This window comes from Xenopus tropicalis, chromosome 6 (assembly GCF_000004195.4).
Source record: "Xenopus tropicalis strain Nigerian chromosome 6, UCB_Xtro_10.0, whole genome shotgun sequence".
NCBI classification, from domain to species: Eukaryota; Metazoa; Chordata; class Amphibia; order Anura; family Pipidae; genus Xenopus; species Xenopus tropicalis.
Genome location: NC_030682.2, coordinates 143,454,190 through 143,472,252, shown reverse-complemented (window position 1 = coordinate 143,472,252; position 18,063 = coordinate 143,454,190). Strand labels below are relative to the sequence as shown.

Sequence of the window (18,063 nt, the reverse complement as noted above, 5' to 3'; positions counted from 1 at the left end):
CCATGTTTAAACCACATCTGCTATGCACTTTTTTCTCACTGCAGCTCTGTGTATAAGGCTCTCTATAGAGAAATCTAGAAGTCTACCGGCCCTCACTGTCAGTTGATGAATGATACAGCCAAGCCATAAGTTCTTGCAGAAAGAATTTGTATTAGTAGTCCCTATTAATAATATCCGCTCTATTTCTTACTTAATATCAAGGGGGAGTAAAACAAAAATAAAATTCCTATAGAAGCCGCTAAATAAACATATTTATTGAAACTTGAATTAAATGTAATTTATTACACCTATTTTGCTATACCTACTGTATGTACTGACATTGGCAATTAACATAGTAACTTTGGTCTGGTCCGGTTCCCCATAGAAAACAATAAGCAGTAAACCATAATTGCAGTAGTTAGGATGTTCGCTAAGCTCGCTATACTAATTTAGTACCTGTTGGACGTCAGTGCAGACGATGTTTGATTCATTGGCGCTATATTGCTCGCAGATCAAGCCACTCCCATTTGTAGATACAGAAATGTAGTCACATGATTCTTCTGTGCCACAATCTAAAACCATAAAAAATAATAATTAGCATCCTGCACCATGATAAGGTAGTCCAAAAATATTACTGGAAATATCCTTTTGAAAGAGAGACTGTTATACAGTATTTATAGGAAAGGACCAGAATAGAAAATAAGTAATTAAACGTGACAAAACCAATCAAATTGTAGCTTCACAGAACAATAGTTTTTGGCTGCTGGGGTCAGTGACCCCCGATTGAAAGTAGGAAAGATTCAGAAAAGGAAAGCACATAATTCAAAAACTAAAAAAAATCTACAAAGAAAAGTGAAGAGGATCTTTTTTTCCTTTTCTGAACTTGGAGAAACGTTTAAGGAGAATAGAAATTCCATGACTTTGTTGTCAGCTAATACTGATGAGCATTTTGATATTGGGGGATTTTTCAAAAAATTCGCCAAGTGAGAAAAAAAAAGTGGCGGTTGCAGCTAAAAAAAGTTCCGGATGCGTCAAAAAAGTTGTGCATTTCACAAATGTTTCTGTTTCTATGGGCTAATTGTCAGTTGACTTCTCATTAAATGTAAAAGCAAAGCCACTGGAGACTGTTACAGAGATGGTTGGACTACAGGGCATAACAATAATGGGAAAAAATGGCCTTTATCCTGTTCTGCAGATACAGTAATGGATAACATATGAGGAGCATGCCAAGGGAGATGAATGGTTTGTATACGATATGGAATGAATGCCTTGTGTCCCAATGGCTTGGAATGTAGACGTATGTCATCGATGCACATTCATGGGAATAAAGACTTTGCCGCGAGTATTTTGGTTTTGGACTAAGATGTTTATTCGGTTGGCGGATTTCTAGGGGGTATGGTGGCTTTTATAGGGGGAAGATTATAGTCCTTTCTCTCTTTTTATGTCTTCCTTATTTTTCTAGACTGAATCGTTAAGTTTAGAATAAAGAAGGGGCCTCAATGTGGGTATTTGTTCTATAGTTTAGATAAAATGTTAAAACTACAAGACAAAAGGTTATTGGAAAGGACATTAAACTGACACTTTGAAGTGTGACTAGAAAAAACTATGCATTGCTAAGTAAATAACATTAATAAAATGTTTGCAGATTGAGGCCTGTACTGATTCCTACTAAGATTACATACGGACCTTTTTGCAATGGACTGAACTACCAGATGGTATGACAAACTTTTTTGATACATAAATATACTGTATGTACTTTATGGTGGTATGTGGATAGACCCTGCGGTAATTTCCCTAAATTTCTTTGTACAGGTATAGGACCCATTATCCAGAATGCTCGGGACCAAGGGTATTCCGGATAAGGGGTCTTTCCATAATTTGGATCTCCATACCTTAAGTCTACTAAAAAATCAATAAAACATTAAATAAACCCAATAGGATTGTTTTGCATAAGGATTATTTATATCTTAGTTGGGATCAATTACAAGGTTCCGTTTTATTTCTACATAGAAAAAGGAAATCAGTTTTACAATTGTGAATTATTTGATTATAACGGAGTTTATGGGAGATGGGCTTTCCGTAATTCGGAGCTTTCTGGATAACGGGTTTCCGGATAAGGGGTCCGATACCTGTATATGTAATTAGTGTACCTGGCCTCTAGATGGAGCTGGTAACCTTATCACGTGACTTAATTGGTGGATTATGGGTTTAAAATGGTTGTTTAAAAGTAGTGTTCTTTGTACTGCACCAGAGGAAGGACCCCAGAGGTCCGAAACATATAGTGCTATGCATCTCTAAGCCAATAAACAACACAGAACGCATTCGGCTCTCCAGTGGATTTTTTGTTTATTTTTCACGGTAAAACAACCTACTGAAAAACCACCACCAACAGGTAACGGCTTCAGGGTCATCTCAGCTATAACTAAATGTCACTGACCTGTTATGCAATCCAACAAGGATTTTATCTGTCCATTGGCTTTGGGCTGAGTCACTCCAGAATCTTCACCAATGAACAAGATTTTGTCTTCTGGAACCAACTCGAACTTTCTTAGCACTAAAATATGAACCATAGATGCACGTTTGTTAAAAAAACAAAACATCTCTCAATAGAGTCATGTTCACTAAACTAATCTTTCCAAGTTGTTATTTTAAACCCAACCACCATAATGTCTGACTTTCCCTTTAATGTAAAATTTAGAAAACACAGAAAATTACATTTATAGTAAATAATAACAGCACAGGGGGGTCCAAAAAAGTATTTCTAAAGATAAATAACAAATGAAGCTGATAGGTTTAACACACACATATTTAGGGCAGATACATACATAGGCACTGGGCGTCAGTGAGCTCCGTATCTGCTTCGCTCCAGATCAGCCTTTTTCCAAAAACATCAACACAAAAATATCTGTTGGTTGCCACATCCTTCTGAGATGGTTGGTATTGGCCGTTAGCGTCACAAAGCAGCCCTATGCTGTTCCTTTGGCAGCTGGTCACACCTGTCACCATAGATATTTTATGTATCAGTAAACAAGCATAGTTTAAAAAACTTGTTCCGATTATGCATGTAATGCCCAAGACAAGTTCAGGGTTACCCGGATATGGCTTATAGTGAATAATTTGGGGTGCATAAAGGGATTCTACCACAAAGGTAAGACTTGGCAAATCTGATCTGATCTTGGTTGTATAATGGACAAGTAAGGTAAAAAATCTAGGGGTTATGTTTTTGTTTATTTAAAATACCCATATAATCCCTCTCCCCACCAATGATTCTGTAAAATTGAATTTGGTCAGTTTGCCTTCTTTTACCAAACAGTAGCACCATTGTGGTAGATCTGCAATAACCACACTGGCCAAACACGGGCAGATTTCAGCTGCCGATTCAGGTCCTTAAGACCCGACAGACTCATCAGCTTATCTGCCTGTGTATGGGGCCCTCCAACAGGCCTCCCCGACTGATATCTGCCCAGTTGCCCATCAGACAGGCTTGATTTTTAGTTGGGTAAGGGACTGCATTAGCTCATTGATGCGGTCCTCGCTCCGACTTTTCCTATCACCGCTATTGCAATGCAAATCAAATGATCACATTAGAACAATATTGGCCACCCATGGTGGGGAAAGATCTGCTTGTTTGGCAACCTCGCCTAATGGGCAAACGGCCACCTTTAGGCCCTGTAATATGCACGATTTCCATAGAAGGAGAAAACTAATGACTGTCCTTCAGTGCATCCCAAGACTGCAGCCATAAAAGTCAATATTAAGTTGGAAGTAAGTATGGAAGTTCTTTCATGTTTAATTGCGTCTAGTGATGGACTTTTTTTGCTTCTATTTTAGATGATTTATGGCCCATTAGTGTGTAAACTCACAATGGCTTCTGTTGTAGGCTCCGCCATTCACTGTGGTTGTTCCCAGGGGGCATTTGGTGCAAGAGGCAGTTCCAGGCTCGACTTGATAAAAACCCAGAGGGCAAAGTTTACAGACTTCATTCTGTGCAAAACTCCCAGCTGGGCAAATAACTGCAAAGTGGAAACAAAACACATTTGTATTTGTTCATATCACTAACAAATGTTTCTTAGTCCATCTGTTCCAGGTGAAGATACTGGAAGATACTTATGCTATTTAACATATTTGATAAGTGACTAGTTTAAAAGGATATGTGAACTGTATGGTGGCTACAAATTGCATGGACTGCCCTATTCATCAGTGAGAAAATGAAAGCTAGGAACTATGGAAGAGCTACAAGCCCTCCGACAGCTACACAAGCTGAAGGGTCCAGTAGGACATACAGATAGGTGATGTACTAGTATTACTGGTTACATAGTTACATAGGGTTGAAAAAAGACCTGTGTCCATCAAGTTCAACACATCCAAGTAAACCCAGCACACACAACCCACACCTACCAATCTATACATAGTTACAGTACGTAGGGTTGAAAAAAGACCAGAGTCCATCAAATAGATAGACTGACAATAGGTTTTGCTTTTAGAAAACAACTAAAATAAATACCTACTCAGTATTACCAATATAAAACCTGTAAAGAGCTAGATCCCCTTAGCAATGGAAAAGTTACATACCACATCCATTAAACTGGCCGGTCTTGGAATTTAATGATTTCAAAAATCCTTGGGCACAGCCCAGACTGGTTTGTGGGAAGGAACCCAGCTTCTCCATGTGTGGGAAAAGCACAGTCCTATCGGCAACAAATTCTTTAGAGTCCAAGGTCAGAGAATAGTTCCCACTACTGATAACAGAGGCAAAGCGTCCAACCAGATTGTCACCAATCAGAGCATCTTCTGTAAAAAAAAAATGGACAAATGTCTATCAACATTGGAAAATGGAAATAGCAAGCATTTAAGCATATGAGGCATGGGTTGTCACGAGGTGGAATAACTTCCAACAGCCAACACTTTGATCTTGGAATCTGTGGATCTACAACAAGGGGACAACAATGGGCTTGAGATAAGGGGTATATACCATACAGCAATGATCCCCAACCAGTGGCTTGTGAGCCAACCCTTTGGATGTTGCTCCAAGTGGCCTCAAAGCTGGCTTATTTTTGATTTTCTGGTTAGGAGGCAAATTTTGATTCCATAAAAACCAAGTACAGGTATGGGACCCATTATCCAGAATGCTCGGGACCTGGGGTTTTCCGGATAAGGGGTCTTTCCGTTATACAGATCTCCTACCCTAAGTCTACTAAAACATTATTTAAACAGTAATTAAACCCAATAGGCTTGTTTTGCCTCCAATAAGGGGTAATTATATCTTAGTTGGGATCAAGTACAGGTACTGTTTTATTATTACAGAGAAAAGGGAATCATTTAACCATTAAATAAACCCAATAGGGCTGTTCTGCCCCCAATAAGGGGTAATTATATCTTAGTTGGGATCAAGTACAGGTACTGTTTTATTATTACAGAGAAAAGGGAATCATTTAACCATTAAATAAACCCAATAGGGCTGTTCTGCCCCCAATAAGGGGTAATTATATCTTAGTTGGGATCAAGTACAGGTACTGTTTTATTATTACAGAGAAAAGGGAATCATTTAACCATTAAATAAACCCAATAGGGCTGTTCTGCCCCAATAAGGGGTAATTATATCTTAGTTGGGATCAAGTACAGGTACTGTTTTATTATTACAGAGAAAAGGGAATCATTTAACCATTAAATAAACCAAATAGGGCTGTTCTGCCCACAATAAGGGGTAATTATATCTTAGTTGGGATCAAGTACAGGTACTGTTTTATTATTACAGAGAAAAGGAAATCATTTAACCATTAAATAAACCCAATAGGACTGTTCTGCCCCCAATAAGGGGTAATTATATCTTAGTTGGGATCAAGTACAGGTACTGTTTTATTATTACAGAGAAAGGGAATAATTTAACCATTAAATAACCCCAATAGGGCTGTTCTGCCCCCAATAAGGGGTAATTATATCTTAGTTGGGTACAGGTACTAGTACTGTTTTATTATTACAGAGAAAAAGCAAATCATTTATAAAAATGTAAATTATTTGATTAAAATGGAGTCTATGGGAGATGGCCTTTATGTAATTCGGAACTTTCTGGATAATGGGTTTCTGGATAAGGGGTCCAATGCCCGTATAATGCCAAACAGAACCTTCTGAAGGATGCCAGTCAACATAGGAGCTACCAAATAGCCAATAATAGCTCTCATTGGAACCCCCAGGAACCTATATCATGCTTGTGTTGCTCTCCAAAACTTTTTCCATTTGAATGTGGCTCACAGGTATAAAAGGTTGGGGATCCCTGCCATACAGTTTCCTTCTGGGAGCAAAAATTGCTTCATAATTTGCATTCACACATGATTACCAAAGAGAGAATATAACCTACCAATATCGTGTAAACTGGGCAAGAAGGATTCGGGGAAATCTTCTAACTGTGTTCTCCAAGTAACATTTACCCCTAACCGATCCACCGCCAAACATTCAACAAAGACCGTAGACTCATCGCAGACTGATACAGCTCCGGCACCTCTGCTTCCGAAATAGTTCACCTATATTACAGGTACAATGAGAAACATATAGAGGGAAGTAAAGTAAAGCTGGAAACTCACTTATTACCCTAAACCAATCATGTTCATCCTGTAGCTCTCAAGCTGTATCTAGACTGGAACTCCCAAAATCCCAGTAACAGTCCTAAACGGCTGGAAATACAAATAACAAAGATGGCAGCCCTAAGCCATCATTTAGCACATATTCCCAAACTCACTGCTAATTTTGTAAAGAAAAAGGTTATACTGCTGACCTTGTGTACAAATGTACCTTAGCGATTTGTCTTGTCTTGTGTAAAGGAAGTTATCACCCAAGAATGAGCCATTGGTTTGGCTGTATCTAAGGTTCAACGTTTTTATTTTAATATAACCAGTGTAAGTTTGTGGTAGAAGATGTTATTTGTTATGAGTAGGCACAACTGCTTAAGCAGGCCTTAGTATAATGGCAGATTTGATACCCCATACAGTGTAAGTCTATATATAATTATATTGCATAAACAGCTCATATGTAAAACCCTGCTTCATATAAATAAACCATTTTCATAAAAATATACTTTTTAGTAGTATGTGCCATTGGGTAATCCTAAATAGGAAACTGCCATTTTATGTACTAAGGGCCGCCCCCTGGGATCATAGGAGTCACAGTGCACACAAACAAGCCAAGGCACACATACATGCTAGGCCCCATCAGCCAATGAATGGGCAGAGTTCTGCCTTTTGCTCCCACACTACTTCCTGTTACAGTTAGAGCTGCATCACTTCCTGTCAGCTGATCTCTGAGGGAGCACACAGCCCATCACTAAATGGCGGCTCAAGGGAAAGGGTGTAAAAGGGCAATATTTACTGATATATATATTCCAGTTTGGGGAGATTCTTTAATAGGCCACTTAACATAATATAAACTGTCTGTTGGTTACGTATTCATTCTGGGGGTGTAGTTTCCCTTTAAAGGTTCTTCATTTCATTTTTTTCATTGTTGTAAAGTACTTTTGCCATAGACAAATCACCGAAGCAAAATAAACGCAAAGTAGCCGTGACAGCATTTCATGGAAACATTTTGTCAGTAGGAAAATATTTATTTTCTATTCTTGATTTACCATAGAGATTATTACCCAGAAGGAAACCCTGTCAAGCTGAAATCCTTTGTACGAATATCTCTGCCTTCGTTGGGTTTAAAATATATTTTTATATTGACTTTCAGATGAGGAAACTGCACTTGGCAGAACCTAATGGAATGTTAATATCCCAGATCTGTCCCATAAAGAGGAGATTAGCAAAGCCCTCAATGATTTACTGAAAATCTTCTTTGCAGTGTATATTCCACGTCCAGAGTCTAGAAATAAATCTGGCCCAGAGCGGAGCCCTCGTATATACCTGAATCTGGCACAGCCCTCTGGCCCTCAAATCGTCTAAAATGAAAGTCCTAAAAGCCTGTAATAATCCCGAATATTCGGCCATGCACTTTTTGCCAACAGGAAGAAGGAGCTGGAACTGTGCTTGTGTCTCGATGCTTTGAAACGACTGAATTTCTATTTGAAGGAAACAAAAGAACAAAAAAATAAATCAAATACCTCAATTAAACATCTGCCAGGTTCACTTTTAGTTGCGGTTATCAACCAATTGGTAAATGAAGATGTTATGTATTAGGGTTTGGGAGGTTCTATGGCAATTGGTGGGTTCTAATATGAAGTGTTAATGGAGTTTGCTCTTATAGAGTTGGATCAGGCAACCAACAATCCTCGCTATATGCGCTTTTCCAAGTTCTTTTTGCTTCTGTTTTGTCTGGATTATTGTGTGTAAAACAAATGTGTGCAACTAAAGTGGGAGTGTAGTGATCCTAGATTAATGGAGACCTAATGGGTCATCTATGAATCCAACTCTAAAATGGGCATAATAAACAGTGCATTTTGACATAAATCATTGTGGTAAGTACCTAGGGTTGCTACCTCTACCAGCGTTTGTTGCCAGGCAGGGGGCAGATAATGACATGACGTGTGGTGGGAAAGAGGCACAGCTGTGACGTCACAGGGCGGGGAAGAGACAGGGCTGTGACGCCGCAGGATGGGGAAGAGGCAGGGCTGTGACATCGCAGGACGGGGAAGAGGCAGGGCTGTGACGTCACAGGGCGGGGAAGAGACAGGACTGTGACGTCACAGGGCGGGGAAGAAGCGGGACCACGACGTCACTGGACGGGGCTATGACACGGCGATCAGCGATTGGCTGATCACCGCATTAATCTTAGTGAGTCCTGCATAGTTTTCCTAATTTGGAAAACAAGGCAGGAGGTTTTGACCTGGAAAGCCCTATCGAAAACCAGGCTGTCCAGGTCAAAACCAGACAGGTGGCAACCCTATAAGTACCAAACACATTCCTGCACTTCTACATGCTTGCCATTCTCTCTTCTGATGAATGGAGTGCAACTGCAGCTATCAACACTGGGAAACCCTTGAGCTTCTGGACTCAAAGACATGGCAATAGGATTCCCACCACTGGTTGAGTCAATAAGAGGCCAACACTATTTTATTTCTGGGACACACATAAGGCCAAAGTTTTTGTGAAATGTCCCATTGACTTTTTTTCCTAGAGTACCTTATTTTAGCATTGATTACAGTTGGACAAGTACATACTTTGGCAAGATCCAGGGTGAGGCACTTGGACACCCCAAAGTCGAGTATCTGTATTGCACGTAAATGTATCCTGGAGTAACACATTCTGATAACCTTTGCGGCAAACCAGCTGACATTTCTGAAACGTTATTCCAGCTTCCAATATGTTTTCACAGAAGACTGCTCCGTGCCTTATATCCTGGGCACTGAAGGCTAACGGGCATATTGGACCTTTCATTAAAGCAAGAAGAAAGAAAAAACTGTTTAACATGCCCATACAATGAGCTGAATAAAAATGTAAACATTTAACAAATCGTAGGCTGTGCCAAAATAGCATTTTTTTAAATAAGGGGAGGGTAGAAAAGCAAGGGGAAGTAAACAAGAGCAAAAGTTGAACAGAACAGCAGGGGTAGGAAACAACATACATCGAAACATTGGAACTTTGATCATGAGATTGGATTTTGAGTTATGCAGACCATGAACTGCCCAATTTATTCCAAGGGGACCATACATTCCAACATTTCAGATTTCTTTATGGCCATTATCTTTTCCGTGAGTTCTTGTAACAGAGTCACCCACATTTTTCCTCTTCATGAATCACCGCTTATGGAGAAATCATATTGTCGTGAATCCGTTTCTGAGAAATTTTTAATTGAAGCCAGAATTTAACCATAAATGATGTAAGGAATGACTCCCTCCCGGTAAGATCTCATTAGTCCACAGTTGTACCATATGTAGCGCAATGTTCCTTCATCGGAATTGACAAAAAAAAGTAGATGCCAATAAGGTATATTTGATTGATATTTAAATAAACCCAATAGGGCTGTTCTGCCCCCAATAAGGGGTAATTATATCTTAGTTGGGATCAAGTACAGGTACTGTTTTATTATTACAGAGAAAAGGGAATCATTTAACCATGAAATAAACCCAATAGGGCTGTTCTGCCCCCAATAAGGGGTAATTATATCTTAGTTGGGATCAAGTACAGGTACTGTTTTATTATTACAGAGAAAAGGGAATCATTTAACCATTAAATAAACACAATAGGGCTGTTCTGCCCCAATAAGGGGTAATTATATCTTAGTTGGGATCAAGTACAGGTACTGTTTTATTATTACAGAGAAATGGGAATCATTTAACCATTAAATAAACCCAATAGGGCTGTTCTGCCCCCAATAAGGGGTAATTATATCTTAGTTGGGATCAAGTACAGGTACTGTTTTATTATTACAGAGAAAAGGGAATCATTTAACCATTAAATAAACCCAATAGGGCTGTTCTGCCCCAATAAGGGGTAATTATATCTTAGTTGGGATCAAGTACAGGTACTGTTTTATTATTACAGAGAAAAGGGAATCATTTAACCATGAAATAAACCCAATAGGGCTGTTCTGCCCCCAATAAGGGGTAATTATATCTTAGTTGGGATCAAGTACGGGTACTGTTTTATTATTACAGAGAAAAGGGAATCATTTAACCATTAAATAAACCCAATAGGGCTGTTCTGCCCCCAATAAGGGGTAATTATATCTTAGTTGGGATCAAGTACAGGTACTGTTTTATTTTTACAGAGAAAAGGGAATCATTTAACCATTAAATAAACCCAATAGGGCTGTTCTGCCCCCAATAAGGGGTAATTATATCTTAGTTGGGATCAAGTACAGGTACTGTTTTATTTTTACAGAGAAAAGGGAATCATTTAACCATTAAATAAACCCAATAGGGCTGTTCTGCCCCCAATAAGGGGTAATTATATCTTAGTTGCAAAACACTAAAATACATTGGAGAGGGCTAAATAATACCGGCTTGGGTGAGGATGGCCCTGGGCCTGTCATCCACTTAAACTGTGCACCACTACTTTAGACCAAGCTGGATGAAAATTGGACATTATGATAGAGTTTTAATAGTGAACGGAATTATCACTTATTATTGAGTTTTACTAGTTGCATGTAAAAAGAAAAACTTTAGCCCAACTGTAAATAAGATAAATATATAAACCCATTTATAATAGGCAAAAGTCATATAAAAGGCCTCTTGGTGGTCAAACGAAACAGAAAAAAGTGGTCAACCTACTTTTACAGGTAGGTGGTTTTCCCATTTCTGATACATTCTGTCGTGTTCCAAAGGCTTCTTCCCCATCTGGAAAGACACAGAAGCACATAGTCCCGTCCTGGTCACACTGAGTGGATGAAAAATCTCCATTTTCACCACATTCAGGCACAAAAGGAAATCCGACATTACGTCCTTGCACTTCAGATTTCAACACACTGCAGTATCCTGGGCCTGATAATGCGGATACAATAGAGACAGTAAATATGGTCAGTAACTCAAGGTGTGAACTAGTAAAGGTTATCAATCCCCCAATGCCTGATGGGTAAGAACTATTAGGGTGAAGACACACTGGGCTACTAGTAGCAGCTACTTTTTCACAACTACTAAACGCCAAAAAATCCCCTGCCATAGACAATACTGGGAATTGCCTCTGCTAAAACACACATAGAGACAATTATCAGTAAATGATCAGTATTGTCTGTTTTAGGAGCCACGACAAGTAGCTGCTACTAGTAGCTCTGTGTGTCTTCACCCTTAAATACATATGGAGGTATTAAGCAACACTAGACACATTATTACAACTATACAGCTTTACAGCGATTATACATTATTCCCATCAGACCAAGTGGAGCTTACAATCTAAGGCCCCCATTACATACACACACATACTATGGTCCATTCTATCAGAAACCAATTAAGCCTGGCTGCACATTTATAGAGTGTGGGGGGAAACAGGAGTACCTGAGGAAACCCATGCAGACATAATGTTCCTTGCTAGCCTAAAGGTCCCCATACACGGGCCGATTCTAGCTGCCAATATCGGTCCCTTAGAAAGACTCGGCAGCTTATCGGCCTGTGTTTGGGCACTAATGACGGGCCTGCCCAACCGATATATGACCTGAAATTGGGCAGATATCAATCGGGCAGGTTTAAAAATTTAGTTGGATCGGGGGCCGCATCGACTCGTTGCCTATACCCGTCGTTCTAATTATATTGTTTGGCCCCAGGGTCAAATGACCGAATTAACCAAATATTGCCCATCTGTAGGTGGGGATATCAAGAGAAGATCCGCTCGCTTGGCGACCTGGCCAAGAGAGTGGATCTTAGCATGTATGGCCACCTTTAGGCCAGAATCAAACTGTACTACAGTTGGAGTGTACAGCAGTCATTTTTGTTAATAAAAATAAATGTAAGCCATCTCCCGCCCCATCCCTAACAGTCTCTTTGTGCCACTTACACTCATTATTACTGGGTATATCTGTTTTGCCATGCTGGATGACTTGGCCACTGGAAGGCGCCACACACCAAAACTGACTCTCTGATGTCTGCAGGGCAGAAAACTGTCCATTCTGGAAATGTAAACATATTATCATTTTCAATATGAGCCCATAAACTGTCCCCAGCACTCAATGTGATTTATACCCAGGCAGAATTATGTATAAATGAACAAAGAACAATAACAAAATGTTGTGCATAGATACACAGGAGTGAATGTAGGTCCGGTGCTGCCCAAACAAAGATGATAGATATGTTATTATAGACTTATTAATGTGTGGACATCGTAGGCATCACATTTTTCTTGATGAAAATAAGTTCCTTTCTATATCAATTTATCTTTGTTGGGGCTTTTAATTGGGTCTTGTTGGAAAAAGGCAGGACTGGGAAAGTCAATACAAATTCGTGTCTGTCCATCAGGAGCACAAAAATATATTTAAGATTTATTTAAATATTATTTATTTTATTATTATTATATATAGTAACATTTTTGGATCACTCGGCTTTATAATTCCAATATGGTATCGTGGGAATTTAAGATACTGATAAGGGAAAATAAAGAAATTTTAGAAAAAGGGTAAGCAGTTTTCTGGTTATCAAGTGTCAAAAATATATTTTTTAGTCTGTTTGGGAGAGGCGGCAGCCACTTAAGGATCTGTATTGTATTCAACCTTTATCAGATACAGTCACAGAACCCCTATCTGTCTGATGTAACGGGATATACAGTCTAATAACCAATATGGCAGCTAACAGGCTACAAGTTGTACCTTGAACGTTACTGTGTATATCTGTAGGAATGTGACGCAGGTTACACATTGGCCTGGATTACACAATGTACAGGAACACTGGGGCTATATTTGAAGTATTTCTAAAATTTCCAGACCACATTTCTTCTAAGAAAAACAAGCTGCCGACTGCAAGAGGATGTTTACTGTATCTAAAAGAGGTTATAGGGTAAAGTTTCACTTTTAAATGACCATTAAGTGGGTTATTGGTGGACCTATTGTAACAGCTTTTCAATAGGGCTTCACTCTATGTCATATTGTTTATATATAAAGGTATGGTATTCCTTATCTGGAAACCTGTCATCCAGAAAGTTCTGAATTACAGATAGGCCATCTCCCAGTACTTGTACTTGATCCAAACTAAGATATAATTACCCCTTATTGGGGGCAGAACAGCCCTATTGGGTTTATTTCATGGTTAAATGATTCCCTTTTCTCTGTAATAATAAAACAGTACCTGTACTTGATCCCAACTAAGATATAATTACCCCTTATTGGGGGCAGAACAGCCCTATTGGGTTTATTTCATGGTTAAATGATTCCCTTTTCTCTGTAATAATATACAGTACCTGTACTTGATCCCAACTAAGATATAATTACCCCTTATTGGGGGCAGAACAATCCTATTGGGTTTATTTCATGGTTAAATGATTCCCTTTTCTCTGTAATAATAAAACAGTACCTGTACTTGATCCCAACTAAGATATAATTACCCCTTAATGGGGGCAGAACAGCCCTATTGGGTTTATTTAATGGTTAAATGATTCCCTTTTCTCTGTAATAATAAAACAGTACCTGTACTTGATCCCAACTAAGATATAATTACCCCTTAATGGGGGCAGAACAGCCCTATTGGGTTTATTTAATGGTTAAATGATTCCCTTTTCTCTGTAATAATAAAACAGTACCTGTACTTGATCCCAACTAAGATATAATTACCCCTTATTGGGGGCAGAACAGCCCTATTGGGTTTATTTCATGGTTAAATGATTCCCTTTTCTCTGTAATAATAAAACAGTACCTGTACTTGATCCCAACTAAGATATAATTACCCCTTATTGGGGCAGAACAGCCCTATTGGGTTTATTTAATGGTTAAATGATTCCCTTTTCTCTGTAATAATAAAACAGTACCTGTACTTGATCCCAACTAAGATATAATTACCCCTTATTGGGGCAGAACAGCCCTATTGGGTTTATTTCATGGTTAAATGATTCCCTTTTCTCTGTAATAATAAAACAGTACCTGTACTTGATCCCAACTAAGAAATCATTAATCCTTTTTGGGGGCAGAAAAAGCCTATTGAGTTTATTCAATATTTGAATGATTTTTAGCAGACTTATGGAGATACAAATAATTGAAAGATCCCTTATCCTTAAAACCCCAGGTCCCGAGCATTCTGGATAACAGGTCCCATACCTGTATTTGCCTTCCTATCCTGCTTTTTTGAAGTCTGCAACCAAAATCAGACATAGATGGCAGATGGCAAAATTCCACATTTCACCATTGGCAAATTTGTTTTTCACAAAACTTCGGCAAAAAAATTGAAAAAACATGAGAAAAGAAGCTGCAATAAAAACCCCTATTCACTTTAATGCTTTGAAATGAGAAAAAATGCCCACTGACATAAAAAACTAGCACGGTAGCCGCAATAAACCGCCTATTTACTCCAATGCACTTTGCAAATTACAGTATATCATGAAATTTTCATCAGTTTAGTACATTTTTCGGCAGATTCGCTCATCACTACTCGCAATCACACAGCAATCTGAATTCCAAGCCTGAGCGCTACTGAACACAAACATGGATAATTCTCAAACCACAAAAAATACAAAGTGAATAAGGTTAAAATGCAAACTTTGCCTTTGAAGGTCAACTTTCACATTTTGATTTGGTTTTGCGGGTCCTACCTGCTTTTTAGAGGCTTTTGCTATGTTGTCGTGCCATCTAGCAGCTACCTTGATAATTAGTCTGACCCAGACAACATCTCACACATTGAGCCAAATACATAGTAACATAGTAAGTTAGGTTGAAAAAAGACGTACGTCCATCAAGTTCAACCATAATGCCTATATATAACCTGCCTAACTGCCAGTTGATCCAGAGGAAGGCAAAAACCCCATCTGAAGCCTCTCTAATTTGCCGCAGAGAGGAAAAAATTCCTTCCTGACTCCAAGATGGCAATCGGGCCAGTCCTGGGGTCAAATAGAACAGTGATTTACTTGTAGCACCACTATGTGGTGTAGACTTAATCAACAAATGGGTCGTCAATGGCTGAGGTTGGTTAGATAATACTGCATCACCACCCCGGGCTATTGAAGACATGATGACATTACCTCCATACAACCAGGTACAACCATATCTACAGGTCCACTCTGAGGGCTCCATGTTTGAGGGAGCCAGCTGGAGACCACCATGTTTGTTTGGTCTTGTTGGCATCTCGTCTGACCTGCAAAAGAGGAATACGCTGATAGACAGAGTGTTTACCCATGCCTAGCTGGTGCAGGGGCAGAAAATGACACATGCGGTTACATGGACACCTCCCTGGCTTTTTTTATAGAGAGACAGAGAAAATAAAACTATGGCAGCCTTGGTATTCCCCTTATAGATATCAGTATAATCCTGCCTGCCCTTAGAAATGACTTCAATGACACAAGGTTTCGTTCTTTTAAAACAATGAGCAACATGTTGCCCCCCAACCCCTTGGATGTTGCTCCCAGGGGCCTCAAAGTAGGTGTCATTTTTGGATTGGAGGCAAGTTTTGGTTGCATAAAATCCAGTGTGAAGCTAAACAGAGCCTTCTGTCGGCTGCCAGTCCACATAAGGACTACCAAATAGCCAAATATAGCTCTTATTTGCACCCCCAGGACATATTTCCATGCTTGTGTTGCTCCCCAACACTTTTTCCATTTGAATGTGGCTCACAGATATAAAAGGTTGGGGATCCCTGGTCTAAAACAATAAGGACAGAAACTGATTGGCTGGCTTTTGGCTATGCAGGATTTGCTATTAATTAGAACACACTGGGGCTCATTTATAAACTTTGCGTTTGGGGAAAACTTGTGCAAAACAACCATATGCGAATAGATATGCGACAAACTTTATAAATGACCCCCACTGTTGTAAATCAAATGTTGAAACCATTCGAAAGCAGGAAACAAGCAAAACTCACACTGTCGCGGGCGTGATGTTCTTCCCTCTAATGAACCCGCTATGTAATTCCCATCCGCATCTACACACCAGTTGTGGCCTGAACGAGAAAAGGTTATTTGCATTAATAGCCTCATTTTCCCCCCATAAATGTTACAGTAATTGTTAGAATAAAGCAACACAGTGTGATAGGAAAGATCATTATTAACACATTACTGGACTAATTAGAAAAGTATATAACATAATGGAACAAAAGGCACAACATTTGACTAGACAGCCACCCGTAGCGACCACAATAATTGTTTTTAATGTGCCCACAGTAAATGCTGCCTCCTGATTGGATGCTTTGGGTAACATAGGCACCTTTGGAGGGCTACAGGCTTTCAATAACAACGTTAAAGGGATTCTGTCATGATTTTTATGGTGTTGTTTTATAACTATATTACACTGTTCATATTAACAATTTTAGTTTTTAACCAATAAATGTATTTTGTTTTTTAGTTGTAATATTGGTGTGTAGGCGCCATCTCAGTGCATTGTGCCTGAGTCTGAGCTTTCAGCCAGCGCTACACATTAGAACTGCTTTCAGCTAACCTATTGTTTCTCCTACTCCCATGTAACTGGAGGAGTCCCAAGCCGGACTTGGATTTCTTACTATTGAGTGCTATTCTGATACCTACTGGGAGCTGCTATCTTGCTCCCTTCCCATTGTTCTGCTGATCGGCTGCTGGGGGGGGAGGGGGGATATCACTCCAACTTGCAGCGCAGCAGTAAAGTGTGCCTGAGTCTGAGCTTTCAGAAGGAGCCAGCGCTACACATTAGAACTGCTTTCAGCTAACCTATTGTTTCTCCTACTCCCATGTAACTAGAGGAGTCCTAAGCCAGACTTGGATTTTTACTATTCAGTACTATTCTGATATCTACCACTAGGTGAGGCATGGGAGCATTTTTCACAATACTGGCGTCAGGGATCTTGCTACCTTTCCATTGTTCTGCTGACTGAAATTTGACGTGGGGCAAGCCATATTCATTTTCCAGGGTGCCGCAGCCTTGTGAATTGTGCTCTGATAAACTTCAAAGTTCAATTCAGTTGGAGGAGCGCTACTGATGCATGAAGTTTTCCCATGATAGAATCCCTTTAATACCAGCTTTCTAGTATTATAACAGTACATGCCTTCTGCACTATGGTTTCCTACAATAATGTGTCTAATATGGCACTCACCGGTGCTCCCATAATATTGCACAGGCTCCCAATGCCCTAGCCCGTCACATTGGGGTACATACGGGCGATATGCCACCCGCGAGACTTCTCCAGAGGAACGCTCCAAAGAACTTCTCTGTTGCCAATGGAATCGCAATGCTGCAAATCAGGATAAAAAAAGTACAACTTTTCAGCATTCAGAAAAATATTTATCCTTTGTTGGAACTTATTCAATAACTACCAGGATCCCCCTTTGCCCAGTGAAAACATTATATGAACAAACCCAATTGATTTTGTCCACAAAATAGTTAACTTGGCACACAAAATACACCCGCAGTTCAACGCTGAAATACAGATTCGCCTTTAGTCGTTTGCGTGTTCAACCTTGTTCTAAAACCTAGAAAATCTTGTAATGTTATTGGCTGGGTTACAAGTATTTCAATTAATAAAAGTCAACTTCAATCTTATGATACATAAATCAGGGAAAAGTCAAACATGTT

The 18,063-nt window shown here is 39.4% G+C and overlaps 1 protein-coding gene across 1 annotated transcript in view; it reads right to left on the bottom strand.

The window, feature by feature from the left end:
• The window catches only part of tg (thyroglobulin), a 154,201-nt gene that overhangs the window by 104,133 nt on the left and 32,005 nt on the right, over window positions 1-18,063 (bottom strand). The window contains 13 exon segments of the mRNA NM_001329557.1: window positions 436-551; window positions 2,417-2,533; window positions 2,805-2,975; window positions 3,843-3,992; window positions 4,552-4,770; window positions 6,335-6,497; window positions 7,869-8,023; window positions 9,122-9,331; window positions 11,174-11,383; window positions 12,390-12,501; window positions 15,549-15,661; window positions 16,385-16,462; window positions 17,585-17,722. Coding sequence (NP_001316486.1) covers window positions 436-551; window positions 2,417-2,533; window positions 2,805-2,975; window positions 3,843-3,992; window positions 4,552-4,770; window positions 6,335-6,497; window positions 7,869-8,023; window positions 9,122-9,331; window positions 11,174-11,383; window positions 12,390-12,501; window positions 15,549-15,661; window positions 16,385-16,462; window positions 17,585-17,722 — 1,952 coding nt within the window.